General features: G+C 41.8%; 1 protein-coding gene across 1 annotated transcript; it reads right to left on the bottom strand.

Moving 5' to 3' along the window:
• On the bottom strand, positions 468-6,016 carry LOC8065021 (ent-kaurene oxidase 2). The gene is made up of 8 exons (XM_002438552.2): positions 5,789-6,016; positions 3,731-3,891; positions 2,529-2,690; positions 2,278-2,418; positions 1,670-1,924; positions 1,425-1,583; positions 1,138-1,332; positions 468-1,039 (listed from the first exon to the last, which is right to left on the bottom strand). The coding sequence occupies exons 1-8, from the start codon at positions 5,922-5,924 to the stop codon at positions 722-724; spliced, it is 1,527 nt and encodes a 508-aa protein (XP_002438597.1). The 5' UTR covers positions 5,925-6,016; the 3' UTR covers positions 468-721.

Consider the following 17,417-nt stretch of genomic DNA (forward strand, 5'->3'; position numbering starts at 1 on the left):
ACTCACGAATTAAGCAACCTAACTTTAGTGCTCTGGCGTCAATCCACTAGTCCGGCATTTGCTTGATGTGGCTGAGCAGTTGCTGAACCGATGATGAACCGTCGCGGAAGCACCTCCCATTCCTCTCATTCCAAAGTTCCTATGCCACAAGTGCAAATAGGGAGTCGGCTCCTCGCCTCTTGTCGTCCATCCACCGTCTGCACCAGGAGGTCCACCATGATAACATGGAGTCTCCGCCAATCCTGGAAATGTCCGCGTCAAGACGTGCGAGGATGTGCCATCATACCTGACGGGAGAACGAGCAGGAAGCTATTATGTGACCGATGGTTTTTGGTTCCAGATCCAGACCCGTGTCTGCGTTCCAATGCCTTCGTCAGACAGCAAGCCAAATTAAAGTAAGATCTTCACCCGCAGAGGCTACATTATTCTTCGTAAAACCAAAAAAACAAAAAAAAAATGCTTGAGTAGAATTCAGATATAGATCATATTCTTCTTGGGTGAAGAATGTTTATATACATGGCCTATGTAGTGATCTGTATCACTAGTAGATGCTGCAAGTTCGTGTCCAAGTCCTATATGATATGCACTTCGTATTATTAACCCATTTTCACAGACCAAAAACTTCGACAGGCATAGAGATATCCAAAAGTCATACACAGGCAACAGCAAAATACTGATTATTATATTAGTACAGTTTATGTAACCTGTCTACAACAGATGCTCATTTCCTTCCTCTAGGTGTGAGGTACACATGCAATGGGTAAAGCCTGTTGGTTGTAAGCTGGATGGTGTCAGCCTTGTCCTCGTCACCTTCCTTGAGCCTCCAGGAAAACTCTTGCACAAACCTAGCGATGGCTGTGCACGAGATGTTCATCGCCTGCATGCTGCCAGCACAGGCCCTCCTTCCTGCACCAAAGGCCATGGTCTTGTACATATCTGCAGCTTCAAACCTCCCGTCCAGAAACCTCTCTGGCTTCCATTCCTCCGGTTCTGCCCAGTCGCTTTTGTTCATGTTGCACCCGTAAAGATTAATGATCATCTAGCAGATTTGTGAATTGTGTTAGAACTTCACCTGCCAGAAGCCAGCATTATGTATGCAACACTTAGCTTGCTGTGAGTGGTCATTGTTGTGCTCACCTCTGTGCCGGCTGGAACCTCATAGCCAGCCAAGTTGGTATTCTCGTGGACAAATCTTGGAGGCACTAATGGAACTGGAGAATGCCGCCTCAGGGTCTCATGGAACACCGCGTTCAAGTACGGTAACTCTGGCAGGTGATCCTCGGTAACTGTCTTATTGCCGCACACTTTTTGGATTTCTTGATAAAGGTATTCCTGATGTGCGAAAGAAATGTGGTTACCACAGTAGTATAAGTACTTAAAAGTCTTTCTACAAGCTATGGTGAAAAACAAGCTTCAGTGCTTACCTGTTTTTCTGGGTGCTTCGCAATCTCATACATGGCCCACTCGGTCGTGACCAAAGTAGTATCAGCAGCTTCTATGACTGCCTCCCACACCAGCATTAGTAATTGTTCATCAGTCAGTGTATTCTCTGCCAGCAGAAAGTCCAGGTAGGAGATCCTAGTCTGCGTTGGAGTTTACTGATATAAGAACTCAAAAATAACATTTCTATTCTCTCTCAATCAAATGTTGAAGTATGCCTTTGTGTTACCTCTCCACGTGCAATTCTTATTTTTTGCTGATTGATCAAGGCTTGCATCACTGTAGTTCTCCTAGCTTCCGTAGTCAATACTCTTGTTTCAAAGCTCCTATTTGGAATCCAGCTGAGGTATGGGAAGAAATCCCTCCAATCGACCTCAATTGCACACATCATCATGTCAGCCACAGTGGCCTGGTAGATTTCCTCCTGTGATATAACCTTCCCATACTCTTCCACATAGACTGAACTCACATCCTCACCTAAAGCCTGGAATTGCAGCAGGCAATCTCAGAAACATAATAATAAATAAACCAGTCTTTACATTCTATGATCTATACAAGCCAATGTAAAGTTGTTAAATCTTAACCATGATATGCATGAAAGCTACTACTACCTCCATTATATCTACAACAGTTATTTTTTTGCGTAAGTTTATATAAATTTGATGATGACTAATCCACAATATCATTTTCATGTGCTAAATCTTAATACTATTATGTGCATTAATGGGCAAAGTTTCTAAAGTTTAACCACGAGCTCTAGGATATCATCTATTTAAGAACAAAGGTAATAAAAATTTATGGAGCAATCATGAACAACCACACCAAGTGTAGACTTACCTGAATCAGGGATAAGCGAAATAATTCATTCTTGAAAACTTCCCGAAAGTTCAGAGGAGAATTTGGATCATCCGTCAACAATGTGTGGAAAGTGTTCAACATGTTGTCAACCATCATGTTTCTTGTGTCCCTAAATTGTTTCTGATGTTATGTGCAATCACGGCATTGTTAGACCTCAGTCAATTGAAGTCGTGGTTGACACTGAAGAACAGTTATTACAATTGTATTGATGTAAAAATTGTAACCTATACCTGGGCAGAAGTACCCAGCATGGATGTCATGACATAACGCTTAACCATTTTGTGGAAGTCACCATAGTCACTTGTAGCGACCATAGTTTTGTCTCGGGTGAGCACTGACAATGCTTTAGATAGCTTTCGAGTAGATATTGATGAGAATTTTGCGATCATTGCCTGTGAAATGCAGGGCCAAAATAACTGTCATATTAGGTTTGGCAAATGTAAGGAGAAACAATATTACAACAACACTGTAACTTTTATCCTGGTATTTCTTTTAAGTAAAAAGACTCATTCCATCACAAGAAGATTATAGCCAGAATAACATCAGATTAGCTTCTAAAATAGCAAGAAGGAAATTCATTTCTACCATCTTTTTTTCCCTCAAACATGGAACACGCAAGAGAGCTGCTTATCATTATATTATATGGAGAAAAAGGGAGGGGGGGTTAGAGCCTCCATACAGATCACAAGGGCAAGGAGATAAGACACACCTCCAGCCCCAGCCCCAGCCAGCCAAACTCCAAAACCTCAACTCTAAAGCTAGTGACATAACACCAGTCAGAGAAGGGGAAATGCTGTCGAAAACACACTGATTGTGGTGAGTCCAGATAGCCTAAGCACCTAGGATGATGACCGAATTTAGACCTGGCCATCAACTCTATCATTAACATAAGCCATTTGTACCATCTAAACTATTTTATTTGTCCATTTAACCCCCATTTTTTTTTTCTCTTTTTATTGCTCCACATACAAGTTTAGTCTTGGCTTCAAATTTTGTAGGGATGAAAGCTTACACTATACCCTATGTCAATAAAATAGTTTAATATTTTTTCTTGATCATTTTCATCAGTTGGGAGAATTTGATGTCACGTCGATATTTTGAATAATGAGTCAAACATACAATGTCAGCGTTCGAGGAAAAAATACAATGTCAGGGTTGTAAAATGGTCTTTTCTTTTTGTTAAAGATTTTATTTTAGGATGCAAACAGAACTATCATATCACCATTAGAAACTCAAATTGCAAAGAAAAATACTAGAAGCGACAGCATTAAAAGTGTGGAGTTTGTTATGCAATAATCATGGTAACACCACAAATGGTCCAATTGTCATCTGCTACCCGAACTTCAGGAGAAAAAAATATTGTATAGTAGCCAATCACAATGATGTTAGTAAAATAACCACAAAAGGTGAAAACACACAACTTCCAACTAACCTCCTTGGCAACTTGAGCTGAATTGAGCACAACTACAGAAGAAGCACCGGTCCTTATAGTGTAAAGTGGCCCATAAATTTCAGCCCACTTTGTAAAGGTCTGGTGGGGTTTCTTCTCTTTCAACTGATGAAGATTCCCAATCATTGGTAAACCAGGGACAGCTGCATGAAAAGAAATAAAATAACTCAAGGCTTTGGTTCTTTTGCCCTGACAGAAAATCTGTAATATTTGATAAGAACATAGGTTCATTAAATGCTAAACCAGGTAACCATGTTGTTGTTATTTTTTAGTCTATACGTGCAAAAAAGCACATGCTCACCCAAAACTAGCTCTTTTTATACAAATATCAATTACAAGAATACGCCAACTGATCATAGATCAGCTCATTAGGTTCCTTGTGGTGGAATCTACCCACCCGGTTCAAGTCCCGAACTTAACACGGGTGCTCGCATTTTCCTGGATTTATTCCAGGATTTAACGGCGCTATGCTTTCAGTGGTAGGCGACGTGCCCGTCGACAGTGAGGCGCCTATGGTGACTTTATCAATCTCGAGATTTGCCGGTCCAACTCGGTTCTTCGGAGGTACTCATAGGGGTAGGGTGTGCGTGCGTGCGTTCATAGGGGTGAGTGTGTGCTCGTGTATATGAGCGTCTGCGTCTATAACTGGGTCTCGCAAAAAAATACAAGAATACATTATTTATATATTCATGAAGATTTCTGGAGTTTGGTAGTGTTATTCGCTTACCTCACTGCCAGGAACACTATGGTAAAACAACACCAAGGAAACTGCTATTCAAAGGTTTGGATACAATGTAATAATGTAAAATTATTTCCTTAGTTTGGCACAACACAATATAATAATTTAAAAGTATTCAAGGAACAAAATACTTGTATTGGATTCTTAGACAGTTTATAAATCAAAATAAGAAGCTGAAATAAGCAGGGAGAATAACTTGTGGAAAATTGATTCATGAGCAAGCTTTTTTAAAAAAGGTACTACTGAAGTTTGAGATGGCTCATTTTCGGCAGTTCCTCAATTAGAACAAATCACCCTTTCAATCAAAAGCAAATAGAGGGTTTCAGTAAGTGACATGGCATTATGGCAGTGGTACCATTTAATCTTTGTTTTAGATAAAAACCATTTTCTTAGAAATATAAATGAAGGAACGAAATAACAAACTTCCCTGTGACACTGCACATGGAAATCTCAACACTGCTGACTGCTTTGCATAACTTTTACAAAGAAAAAGACATCACTTCGACTTTTTGCTGTCAGTTGGTGGAAGGTCAGAGTTATGGACACAGCCCAACAAGATGAAGATTGATGTTGATCTGATCTGCCCCAATGAATTAGGTCGGCCATGGAGGTGGATCTATTAGTATTCCACACTCTATATACTACAGTACTTAACACAACTCACAAACGTCTGGAAGCTTCTCTTTTGTTCACAACTTGTTTTCATGCTAAGTGAGCCACGAATCAAGAAATTTTCACTGTAAATTTCACACAGCCTACCATTAGCTTAGGCTATTTCATATTGTCAGATTAAGAAACTGCTCTAATTCGAGGTCAGGATTTCATTTCTGGAACCGAAAGTATTTAGGCAGTTAGGCACGTTGGGCAGCATGCGTAGTAATCCAGTGATACGTGTGCACTAATGGAGAGCAGACTACAGAATTAGGCACAGTTTAGCACCGCTCCACCTTATTAAACTATTCCCAGGCATGCTCAGAATGTGATTCGGTAATCGGTAGTGGTCCAGTATACATGGCATCAAAATCCAGACCCTTCTTTTTCTTTTCTAGGATTAGCGACCACACTAGGAAACGCAAGAAATAATTTATTTATATACGTATGCACAAAAAAGTGAAGGTAGGGACGTGATTATTTTTCGGACGCAGGAAAGAATTTCATCTTAAAATTAAATCCTCCATCACCCCAAGAAGAACATAAGAAAAAGCAGTTTCTACGGAAAAAGCAGTTTCTACCGATGCAGCCGAGAAGGAACCAGGCTCCGCATGTAGACTAGAGAGTGCGGATCATGTCGGGTGACTGACCTGGGGGCGCGTTGAGGTGTTTCTTGGGCCCGACGAGGCCGGCCTTTCCGGCGAGCGCTGCAGCAGCCACCAGCCCGCCGACGGCGGCCGCCGCCGCCGCGCCGCCCGCGGGGAGCGCAGCCACTAGAGACTCCATGCGTGAACCGGACTGGACTGCCCGTGCGCTGGGATCGGAATGGGGAGCGGGCCGGAGTGGAGACTGGAGAGCGAGAGTGGAGATGAGAGACAGCGCGGTGCGGCGGGCGCCCTTTATACTGTAACCCAAAAAAAGGCAGCAGGTGACGCGACGCGACGCGAGCGAGACGTGGCCGGTTGGAGGAAAAGTTTGGGGGAGGCGTAGGCTGGGGAGCCGAGAGCAGATAGGGCAATTTAAATATTTGTCCCACTTACAGATGGCTCCTCTTCGGAAGTGTAATTAAAAATTTGCTTTAGGTATCTCTTTAGTCATACAGATTTGTCTATTTTAACTATGTGGCAGTCCAACTCAGCATGTTAGCTTGGATTGGCTATGGGAAAAGACTGTTTTGCCCCTCTCTCTGTTTTTTTCTTTCTCTCCAGACAGAGAGCAGGCACCAGAGTAAAATTATCCCTCCCTCTGTTTTTTTCTCTCCAGACAGAGAGCAGGCACCAGAGTAAAATTATGGATCGACATGTATACATGGCAGCAATATATATATAATGTAAAATGCACCGGAGGCATACCATTATCAAAAGAGCACGGATGTCTAAGTTTGGTCATGGCATCCATACATAGTGATTAAACAAGTTCAAGGCGACACATAGTAGCTAAGACAATGGCCATTTAACAGTTCTAGCCAACAAAAGTACACAAGATTCCAATAAAAAAGACAAAAGTCACAGCCTTGGATAGTCTCATTTTTTCTTGATCTTGGAGGCCATCATCTTTCTACTGGGAGTCATCTTCTTGGGCACGACCTCCACAACTTGTAGCTCTTCTTCTGGAATAGGTTCAGCTGCACCCAACAACAATTTCCTAGAAAGAAAATATTTTTGAAATTAGAGGATATTAACTACAACAAGCATTGCTGGTTCAGCAAACTTATTTGTAGAGACAATACCTTCTTGTGCTTGGACCGGATGGGGAGCTCTCTGTACACACAGGTTCAGCAAGCTGAATCTCTGTATACACAGGTTCAACAAGGAGCTCTCTGTTGGCTGCCCTAGCTCCTGCTTCAGCAGCTTCCATAGCTTCTGAAGCTCTAAGTTGAGCTTCTTCTGCCTGCAGCCTTGCCCTCACTGCAGCTTCTCTTGCTAATGCCAGCCTTGTCTTTGGAGTGGTTTGTTCAAGAGCAGGAATGTCCCCTGTCTTTGTCTTCTTCCTCCCAGGCTTCACACTTGTCTTTTTAGTTCTCTTTCTGCAGGAAAAAAATAATAAATTGTTAGTACATTACTACATTGCTGCAACACCAATCATAAAATGTGTTCAGTTCTACCTTTTCTTAGTTCCTGCAAAGCTACACTTCCAGCTACCTTCCCTGTGCCCGGTTTCACCACATTTTTTACATATGGATTGTCTAGTTGCCTTCCCACTTCTCTCAGCTGCTGGTTTTTTCCTATTTTTTGGTTGCCTGCCTGGCCCTCTCTTTTTCCCAATTGGAGGATGCAGATGAAATCCCTTATGCACTTCAGGCCACTGACTTTTGTCTGTAATATTTGCTACTATTCCATCATATGCAGCTTGGAACCTCTCAACAGAGTAGTAGGGATCCACATAGCTGCCAATGTTTGGTTGCCTTGTTCTGGTGATGACTACTAGTGCATGTGGACAGGGTTTTCCAGTAACTTGCCACTCCCTATAAGTGCATGCCCTCTAAGTTAAATAAACAACATGCCTCCTGACCTCTTCATCCTTATACAGCTCAGTGACTTCAGTTTGCTCAGGATGGCCTTTAGTGACCTTCAGGTGGTGCAGCCCTTTGGAAGCTGCATTAAGTTGGTGAATTATAGCAGGTAGTATGCCAGGTGATAAGGCCCTAGAGATCCTTCTTCTCTTGGCAAACAGTACAACTAGTACAACCATTCATAAGAATCAGCTCACTTACCAAATAGTTTGTCCGCTGCCCTCTGTCTCCCATACCACACAGTTTGGTATGGGATGTCAATTGTGTACTTGTCATCAAGAAACTCCTTAACTGCAGCAGCCCCCATACTTGGTTTTTTCTTCAATAGAGGTATTGCTCTCTGTGCAACCCATCCTAAAGAAGCCATCTTTGTGTCCTCTCTATTCATTGATGGGCACTTGTGGTCATCACTGTTGATCTGAATCTGCACAACAGACCATACAGTGTTAGAAACATATGGTGTTACAAACATATAGTATTAGAAACCTATAGTGTCAACTACATAGTGTGCATAAACAAAAATGCAATGCTACAAATCAAAACAATTAGTTCAAAAATGTACCCTGACACTTTTATCACGTTGAGTCTTAGCTCTAATAACCCAAGGACAGACAGCTGCCGTGCAATATCCACTGAACCTCCCTTTGTCAGACTTCTTAGTCCCAAGCTCAAAGTCTTTCACAATGGCATGCTGCCTAAGTGCCATCCTAAAGTCATCCATGCAAGGATAGTGTGTGCCAACTAACATATCAGGACATTCTCGATCCCAGTCAGCCATAGGCTCAGAAGGCGCTATGTCATCAACAGGTATTGCAGCATCTTCCATCTCCCTTTCAAGTTCCATAGAGATGGTAGGGATGGGAATTTACTCTGGATCAGCTTCTTGGAACCCCATTGCCTCATAAACAACATCTTCATCAGCTATTGCATTTGCCTCACCATCTTGAGCTTCATTTTGTATGATAACCAGTGTAGCCCAGTCTACTGGAATTGCTGCCTCACCATCTTGTGCTGGAGAGGTACAAGTATCACCAATGTCTTCTGAATTAGCTCCACCAAAAGAAGAATCAACATTGGTGACACCAGACCTAGGAGGAATGCCACCATCATTGTTCTCATATCCAGCTTTTGTAGTAACCTCAACATCAATGTATTCCACCCTTTCATTCCATTTCTCCTCTATCATTTTCTGCCAATGCTCATCCCTTCTAATTTTCCATTTAGAGCCAATAGTATCACTATCCAAAACCCACACTGACAAAGTCTGGCTAGGTCCCCAAATAATTTTTGCAGACATATCCGCATGAAACTGAGTTGTATTGTACCCAACACTCCTATCCACCCACAGCACATGTTCTTGGTCAGACCTTTCAACAAGCCCACCATCCCAAGCACAGCAGTGTACTTACCAACCGTAAGAACTAGTCTAAATGCATTGCCAGGTTCGATCCTAGCATGAATATAAACATAAAAAAATTGCACAGTTAGCCCAACCATCTGTACTGTCCTACAGTCGAAGTAGAGAGACTCACCATGGGGGGCAGTCATCAGGTTCCATGGTCACAGATCAGGATCGAGCACCTACTACATCACCCGCCTACGAACTTGCCTACATCAACACAGAAGCGTGTTCAACCATCCATTTACAGTAAAATCAAAATTCAACCCTAACCCTAGCTCTGCAATGTGAAGAAAAAAAGGGGCCGGAGAGGTGGGGAGGGGAGAGGGGTGTACTGCGCGACGAACCTAGGTCATGGAGGTGCACATCGGGGTCGAGTTCCGGCCACCGTCCCCCGGGCCTCTCTCCTTGTCGCCGGGCACCTGGAGCCGAGGGCGGACAGGGAGAGGCGCAGGGAGCCGCAGCGGACGGGGAGGGGCGCGAGAGGGAGACGAGGGCGGACGCAGAGGGAGGGCGTGAGGAGCCGAGGGCCGGCGCGTGGCCGGAGGTCGCCGCCGCCGCCGGGCGCGTGGACGCAGAGAGAAGGGGCGAACGCGGGCGGATGCGTCGCGGCTCCTGGGGCGAACGCGACTCTTCGAAGCACCTCGCTCGCGGCTCCTGGCGAATGGACTCTTGGAACGCGTCCTCATTTGTGCGAGGGGCAAAACAGTCTTTTCCCATAGCCAATCCAAGCTGGTATGCTAAGTTGGACTGCCACATAGCTAAAATGGGCAAATCTGTATGACTAAAGAGATACCTAGGGCAAATTTTTAATTGCACTTCTAAGAGGGGCATCTGAAAAGGAGCCATCCGTAAGAGGGACAAATATTTAAATTACCCGAGCAGATAACGCCGGTGTCTGACCCGACACCTAAGCAACGATTACACACTCTTGTCAAAAAAAAAAGACTAGGCTCCCGTTCTTATATAGCTGTACTAACCAACGAGCAGTACATTTTTTGACGGCAAAAACTGTGGGAGGTCCCGTGTCAAAACTTTATATAAAAATAGAAAGTACTTTCGGCCATAACTTTTTAAAAAAGTGAATCGGTTTGATATATATTTTTGATAAGCTATATAAACGTACATGTCGAGCACTCCATCCGTCCTAGAAAAAACATATCGTTATAGCATACGTATAGAACAATTTTTTAAAATTTTAACTAAATTTATAGAAAATATATATAATATTTATATTTTAAAATAAATTTATTATAAAAATATATTTAACGATTTATCTAATGATATTAATTATATATTATAAGATTAATATTAATATTTTTTATTTATTATTGATCAAAGTAAAAAAGGTTGACTTCCTGAGAAGCAAGAATGATCTTTATTTTGGAACAGACGGAGTATATACTATTTCTGTTTCTTTTTAAGCTTTCACTTTCGAACATATTATTGTATCTATTTTTATAATAAATTTATTTAAAGATATAAATATTATCAATATTTTTTAAAAAACTAAGTCAAATTTTAAAAAATTTAACCGGCATAAATACTATACTGACACTTAAAAACAGAGAGAACATGCTTCATCAGCTTCGTGCTTGCATGTCTTTTTCTTTTCTCTTGGCATCTCACTCCATCACAATAGTAGGCAGCCCTACTCCTTCAGGAGTACCTCCTCCCATGCGATGGGATTCATTCAAGGCACAGAAAACCAGGAGAACAATGCACGACAGCACCTGCATCCTCATTCCAGACCAGCAACAACCCCCCAGCGAGCTTCAGAGGCAGACTCAGGCAACTCCACAAGAACAGGCAGATCCAGATCTCGCACTCCTCCACGAGACGGAGCTCGTACTAGGTCTAGTAGGTGGGACAGAAGGGACCCCCCCCAGTCTCTAGAGATCTCAGCTCCAGTCCTGGGTGGTTGGTTGCAGCTGGGCAACAAGATAGAGGTCAACGATTTCAGCAACAATCCTCTCCGAACCTATATTGCACTTCTTGTAGCATCGATTGTGGCAACCCTCTGGGACAGATGCGGCCAACATTGCTCCAGAATATCAGCAAGCTAATCTGTTCTGGAGGCCGATCACAACAGAACTTCAGTGTTCGTCAAAGCATGGCGCCGATTCATCCTGTTACTATTATGCAGCCTCACTTCGGCGGGCTTACTATGGGTGCTGATATACACAATCTGCGTCAAGAGCCCCAAACCAGTCTTCCTCCTCAGGATCCAGGCAGCTCTGGCAATCAAGATCAGCCTAGTGGGAGCAGCCCTCATCCTCGACACAACCAAGGTACTTCTTCTCCAGCTATGGCGCCGGCTGAAAGGGCGCCACGGGCGCCATGAGTCTTCTGGCGTGGAACTGCCGAGGTTCAGGCGGGAACCTCCGCAGTTCAACCATGGTGCACCTTTCCCGCCTACTTCAATCAACTAAAGCACAGGTATGCTTTATATCAGAGACTCGTAATTCTAGTATTTCCAAAACTTCTATATTAAATCGTTTCAATCTTAATGATGCTTTTATTGTTCCCTCTCAAGGCCAATCTGGAGGCCTCTGGCTTCTTTGGAATGATGAAGTTGATATAACTGTCGTCGAGTCGTCGATCATTCGCAGCACTTCATCTTTGCTTTGTGTATAAATAAAACTTTGTCCAAGAACTTTGGTTTAGTCTGTATCTATGGTGACCCCCGTCACCAAACTACTGCTACTATCTGGGAGCAAGTTATCAACTTTGTTAATTCGAATAGTGCTCTTCCTATGTTCTGTATGGGGGATCTGAACGAACTGATGAATGTTAATGAAAAGCTAGGTCCTATGTGTGCTGATGCAAATCGTATAAATCATTTTTGTGCGTATGTCAAGCAATGTGGTTTTATTGATCTGGGATATAGTGGCCCGGCTTATACATGGACTAACAAACGTTTTTCTTCGATTCCTACCTATGAAAGACTTGATCGTTGCTTAGGTAATGCAGATTGGTGTATGGCGTTTCCCAATACTACTATCTTCCATCTCCCCATGATGTACAACGACCATGCCCCTATCCTTGCGGTTCTTAACTCCACGACCAGGAAAACTCGCAAACCTTTCAGATTTGATAACTGGTGGCTAATGGATGAACAGTATCAAGAAGTTGCTCAACGAAGTTGGTCCAAATCTTCATCACGCGCCTTCACACAAAAAACAAAATTTCTCGCTGCCGATCTCAGAAAATGGAGGAAAGCCAAACCCAGGAACTGTGACACCCTTGCCACTATTGAAGCCCAACTTCTCGATGAACAATCCAAGCTGCCTCATCAACAGGATTACAACCTCCAGAAACAACTGTTTGAGAAGCATCAAGATATCACAGCCAAGGAAGAGGCTTATCACATCCAGCGAGCAAAAAAGAATTGGGCAACCCAAAGAGATAGAAACACCTCCTTCTTTTTTAGGGCCATCACCAAAAGACACAGGAAAAATAGAATTACCTATCTTATTAACCCGGATGGTTCTCACTCCACCACCCCCGATGATATTGCTAGTACTCTCAAAAACTATTTTCAATTAACTTTCACTTCTCAATCTAATAATGTTGCTACTAATAATCCTTACTCTTATTCCAACCTCTTAGTCCTAGGTAACTCACAGCAACAAGGTATGATGGACGAGGACCAATTGGATTTTACCTACTCTATGCCCGATTCCAGTGAAATCCATGCAATCATCAAGGAAATGAAAAGTAACTCAACTCCGGGTCCTAACGGTCTTAACGCAGCTTTCTACAAATCTGCTTGGCCTTGGATCAAAGAAGACGTCCTCAAGGTAATAAATGACTTCTACTCATCCAAAACCATGCAACCTGACATTAACCAAACTTATATTACCTTGATCCCCAAGAAAAGCCAGCCCACCATCCCTCAAGATTTCAGACCTATTAGCCTTTGTAATGTTATTTATAAGATCATTTCTAAGTCTCTGGCTAATAGAATCAAACCTCACCTGCCTAACTGTATTCACCAAGGTCAATCTGCCTTTGTTACTGGCCGTAATATTTCTGCTAATATTATTATCACCTAAGAAATTATCCATTCTTTCAACCTTAAATCTTGGAAGAATCATGCTTTTATCCTTAAAATTGATCTTGCTAAAGCTTTTGATAGACTGGAATGGAACTTCATATGTCAAGCTCTCAGACGCAAGAACTTTAATGATGATTTCATTTCCCTTATCCATGCGTGCATTTCCTCTCCTAGTTTTTCTATTCTTGTCAATGATGAGCCTACCTCCAGGTTCTCCTCTCAGAGAGGACTAAGACAAGGTTGCCCTCTCTCCCCCTCTCTATTTGTTTTAGCCATTAATGAATTATCTATAAGATTGCAGGAGGCCTTAAGTGCGTCTAGACTTCAAGGTATTACCCTTGGACCTGGTTGTCCACAGATCCACTCTCTTCTTTTTGCAGATGACTTAATTCTTTGTGGCAACGCCACTATTCAAGAAGCTCAAGCCATGAAAGACATTCTCAATGACTTTTGCAACAGATCAGGTCAGTTACCAAATCTCAATAAATCTTCTATTCTTTTCAGCAAAAACGTTCCTACTAATATCAAACATGAGATCAAATCTATCTTTCCTGTTCCTGATCTTCAACCCCATACTATGCATCTTGGTCACCCTCTCATTTTTAGTCACAAGGACAAGAACAAAGCTTATGAATTCATTTATAATAAATTTTTGGCCAAATTTGGCACTCTCAAGGCTAACACTCTCAACCATGCAGGGAGACTCCAATACATCAAATCTGTTCTTTCCTCAATTCCAGTCTATTACATGTCTATTGTCATGTTCTCAAACTCTTTTGTCGAAAAAATAAATTCTATTATAAAAAGATTCTGGTGGGCAGGGGTACAGGAGGAGAATATCACAAGTTCCATTGCTTACAGATCTTGGCAGGATATTTGTCAACCTAAAGATCAAGGAGGTCTTGGAATTAGGGATCTTCACAATATAAACAAAAGTCTCATCATGCAATCAGCGTGGAACATTGCTAACAATAAAAATTCCTTTCTCTCTCAGATCTTAAAGGCTAAATACTTTCACAACCTCCTTATGGAAAGCTAACACAAGAGGGACTAGATCCATCTTTTGGTCATCAGTTTTGCAGGTTAAAGACGATCTCTCTGACAATTGCATAATCCAGATCCATGGTGGAAACTCTTCCATATGGTCAGATCCGTGGACCCCCTCTGGAATCAGATCCATGATCACCTCATCATCCCGGTCACTACCAATCCGCTCCCAGCCAAGGTCTCGGACCTTTGGATTCACGGTACTCACGAATGGAACCACCAACTTATTGCTAATACCTTTTCAGCCGAGTTTACCAATTCTGTCTCCGCCACCCAAATTATTCCAAATGACTCTGAAGACATTTTAAGATGGCATCCTGCTACTAATGGTCAATGCACTTCCAAGAATATTTATACTTACTTGTCTACCCATAATACTGCTTCCTTGCCGGCTACTAGCCCTTGTAGTATTCTACCCAATGCTAATCAAATCCTTCAAAAAATCTGGAAATGCAAAACCATTCCTCCAATTATTAAAACCTTTACTTGGAGACTCATTAGAAGAGCTTTGGCTACTGCGGAAAGGGCTGGTAGATACACTATTCATATTGATCAATGCTGCTCCTACTGTGGCTCTATTGAAAATGACTTCCATCTTTTTTTCCAATGCAACTTAGCCAAACAGGTGTTGGTTATTCTTAACATCATTACCAAAAGTAGACTAAGTTCTCTAAATCTAGTAACGGTGCCAAAAATGCCAAACCTATCCCTCACACCACTTAAGCCAAGTTATCATCCCCAGCATGATATGAGAGACGCGGTATTGAAATATGCAATTGCTCTTCTAAATAAATAATGAATGGGATCTGCAAGCGCACAGATTAATACCGATGTAGCATTTTAACCGGGAAGTATTCCAGGTATCGTTATTTATATTTTTACCACTGGGAAGGGATTAGCAATCATCAATATTGATTACAGAATAGAATATGAGATTGAGCATCTATCATTGCATGTATAATTGAGAACATTATATCTAACTCTTCATACAGGGATAAGTGTCACATAAAAGATATATGAAATAATAATAGTGACAAGGATAACTAATTTGATCTAGCCACATAATAAATATGATAAGCACCTCAATTAGATACTCTAGAAAGTCATTAGCATGGTATTAGAACGAACTACAAGAATATTCCCTAAGTTATTCTCAACTATATAGTCTAGCATTATCATAATTAGTGCAAGCATACTTAGCAATCATTGCGAGACAAGACTACGCCCATGCATAGTGATATTAGCAAGGAATATGAGAAACATAGCAATCACTCCCCTGTAATAATGTTGCTCTGCCAGCCCAATACACGAGAGGGGGACTATATAAGAATCAATGAAGCTGTCACTATCACGAACCACCCCACGATCTGGCATATTGGGTACAATCGCAAATAAATACGGTATAAGCACCACGCCTACACAATATCTATCATTTACCCATAGATCCGATGGATAAACGCTATACGATCCTAAGCATGTATATAGATCAAATCTAAGTAAGCCAAGTACATAACTATGATAAACTAAGAACAATATAATCTTGAATATAAGCAAGTAGAGCAAAGTCATAAGCAATATATTGAAGTAGAACAAAGTCATATTCATAATATTGAAGAACAAAGATAATTAGAAAGCAATTAGAAGCACAATTAGAGAATTACCAAGAATCCTCCTGACAGATCCGGAAACCAATCGAAGATTGACTCCTTCTAGTTCTAATCCTATGTAGCTATGCTAATCTAGATGTCTAATTGATGTGGTGGCTCTAATCTTGATCAGAGGCTTCTTCTCCCTTGAAGAACAATGAATTAGGGTTGAGAGGCTCTCTCCTCTAGGGGCCAGGGGGTCTGGTTTTATAGTCCCTTCAAGTGAATATGGGCTGTTGGATCAAACCGACATAGATTGTATGGTTTAGATTTATCCTTTAGGTCGGTGGAGATCTCCCATGAAGCAGAGTCCTGATTGGACTCAGGGAGGGGGCGGGCGCCCAGGGCAGGAGGGCGGGCGCCCTGCCTCTGGCCCCGTTTCGCCTCCGCTTCGGTCTCGTGGCTTCTGGAGTCTTCTAGATGTAAGATAATTGCGCGGCACGTTAATATCTCTATGTAATCCCGACGTGTGGGCCTTTCTTCCGTATTTTCTGATAACCCCCTGCAGAAATGGACAAACACCAAAACTCGTGGAATTCTGTCAGATAAAACCCTAAGTCTAGATGTTGCTTTCATTTGGATCCTTTTCTTTATTTATTTGATAATTAAATTTGATACTTAAGGACCGTCAACAAACTCCCCCAAGCTTACCTCTTGCTCGTCCCTGAGCAAGGATAGACTCAGCTATGGATCATAAGTTGTTGCAATATCTTTAAAAATTGACGGTACACATGCTTTTTAAATAAGATCTCATCTCTGAGTTAGAGTAAACTGTCAAGACTTAAAACTTACTTACTTTACCTTCACCATGGGACTTGTAACCGTCACTTCTGTCTTGAGTAGTTAAAAGATAGAACAGTCTAGTCAAGTGCCATGTCTCTTATTCTTGATCAGCTATAGCTCTGGGGTTTTTGCAGATTTTCAAATAAAACTCAGAGATTCGTTGTATGATTCTCTCAGATCTCTCTTTTGTGGTATTTCTGGATCCTTACCAAGGCAGTGATGGTATATGCCTTCTCTCAAGATATGTGGTATTTGTGGTATGAAGCATAGTGACATTATCTTATCTTTCACCCTACTCTAATAAGGCTTTAATATCTGGAGCTCATAGGTGGGATAAAATATACATACTTACAAGACATTTATTGCATAGTCAAACCATGGATCCAAAGAAACAAGCCAATAAGTTTAATCAAGATGTGCATGTGTGGCGAATGAATGGTGTATGGTGATGATGGTGATAACAATGGTGAAAGTCTAATTCTACTTTGCTCTTTTGAGGGGATACATACCTTCCTTGCTTTTTGAAATTTTATGAGGAGAATGAGATGCTCTTCTTTTTCTTTTTTCTCAGGTGGGTATCTTGTACCCCTAATTCTACTGTCGGACACTTGTCCATTTTTACCTCTCGTCTCACTTTTTTTTTCTTTTCTTTCGAGGTTCCGAGCACTTGCTCCTTTTTATTTCCTCGCTTTTTTTAGAGCACTCATCTCTTGAGATAATGTAGCAAGTGGTAGTAACAAGATAACTTGAGCATTTATTTCACAAGGGAAAACAGAAATATTTTTGGTTATTCTCTCCCGGATTAGGAGTAGAATATTTTTGGATGATTCTG

This window comes from Sorghum bicolor, chromosome 10 (assembly GCF_000003195.3).
Source record: "Sorghum bicolor cultivar BTx623 chromosome 10, Sorghum_bicolor_NCBIv3, whole genome shotgun sequence".
NCBI classification, from domain to species: domain Eukaryota; kingdom Viridiplantae; phylum Streptophyta; class Magnoliopsida; order Poales; family Poaceae; genus Sorghum; species Sorghum bicolor.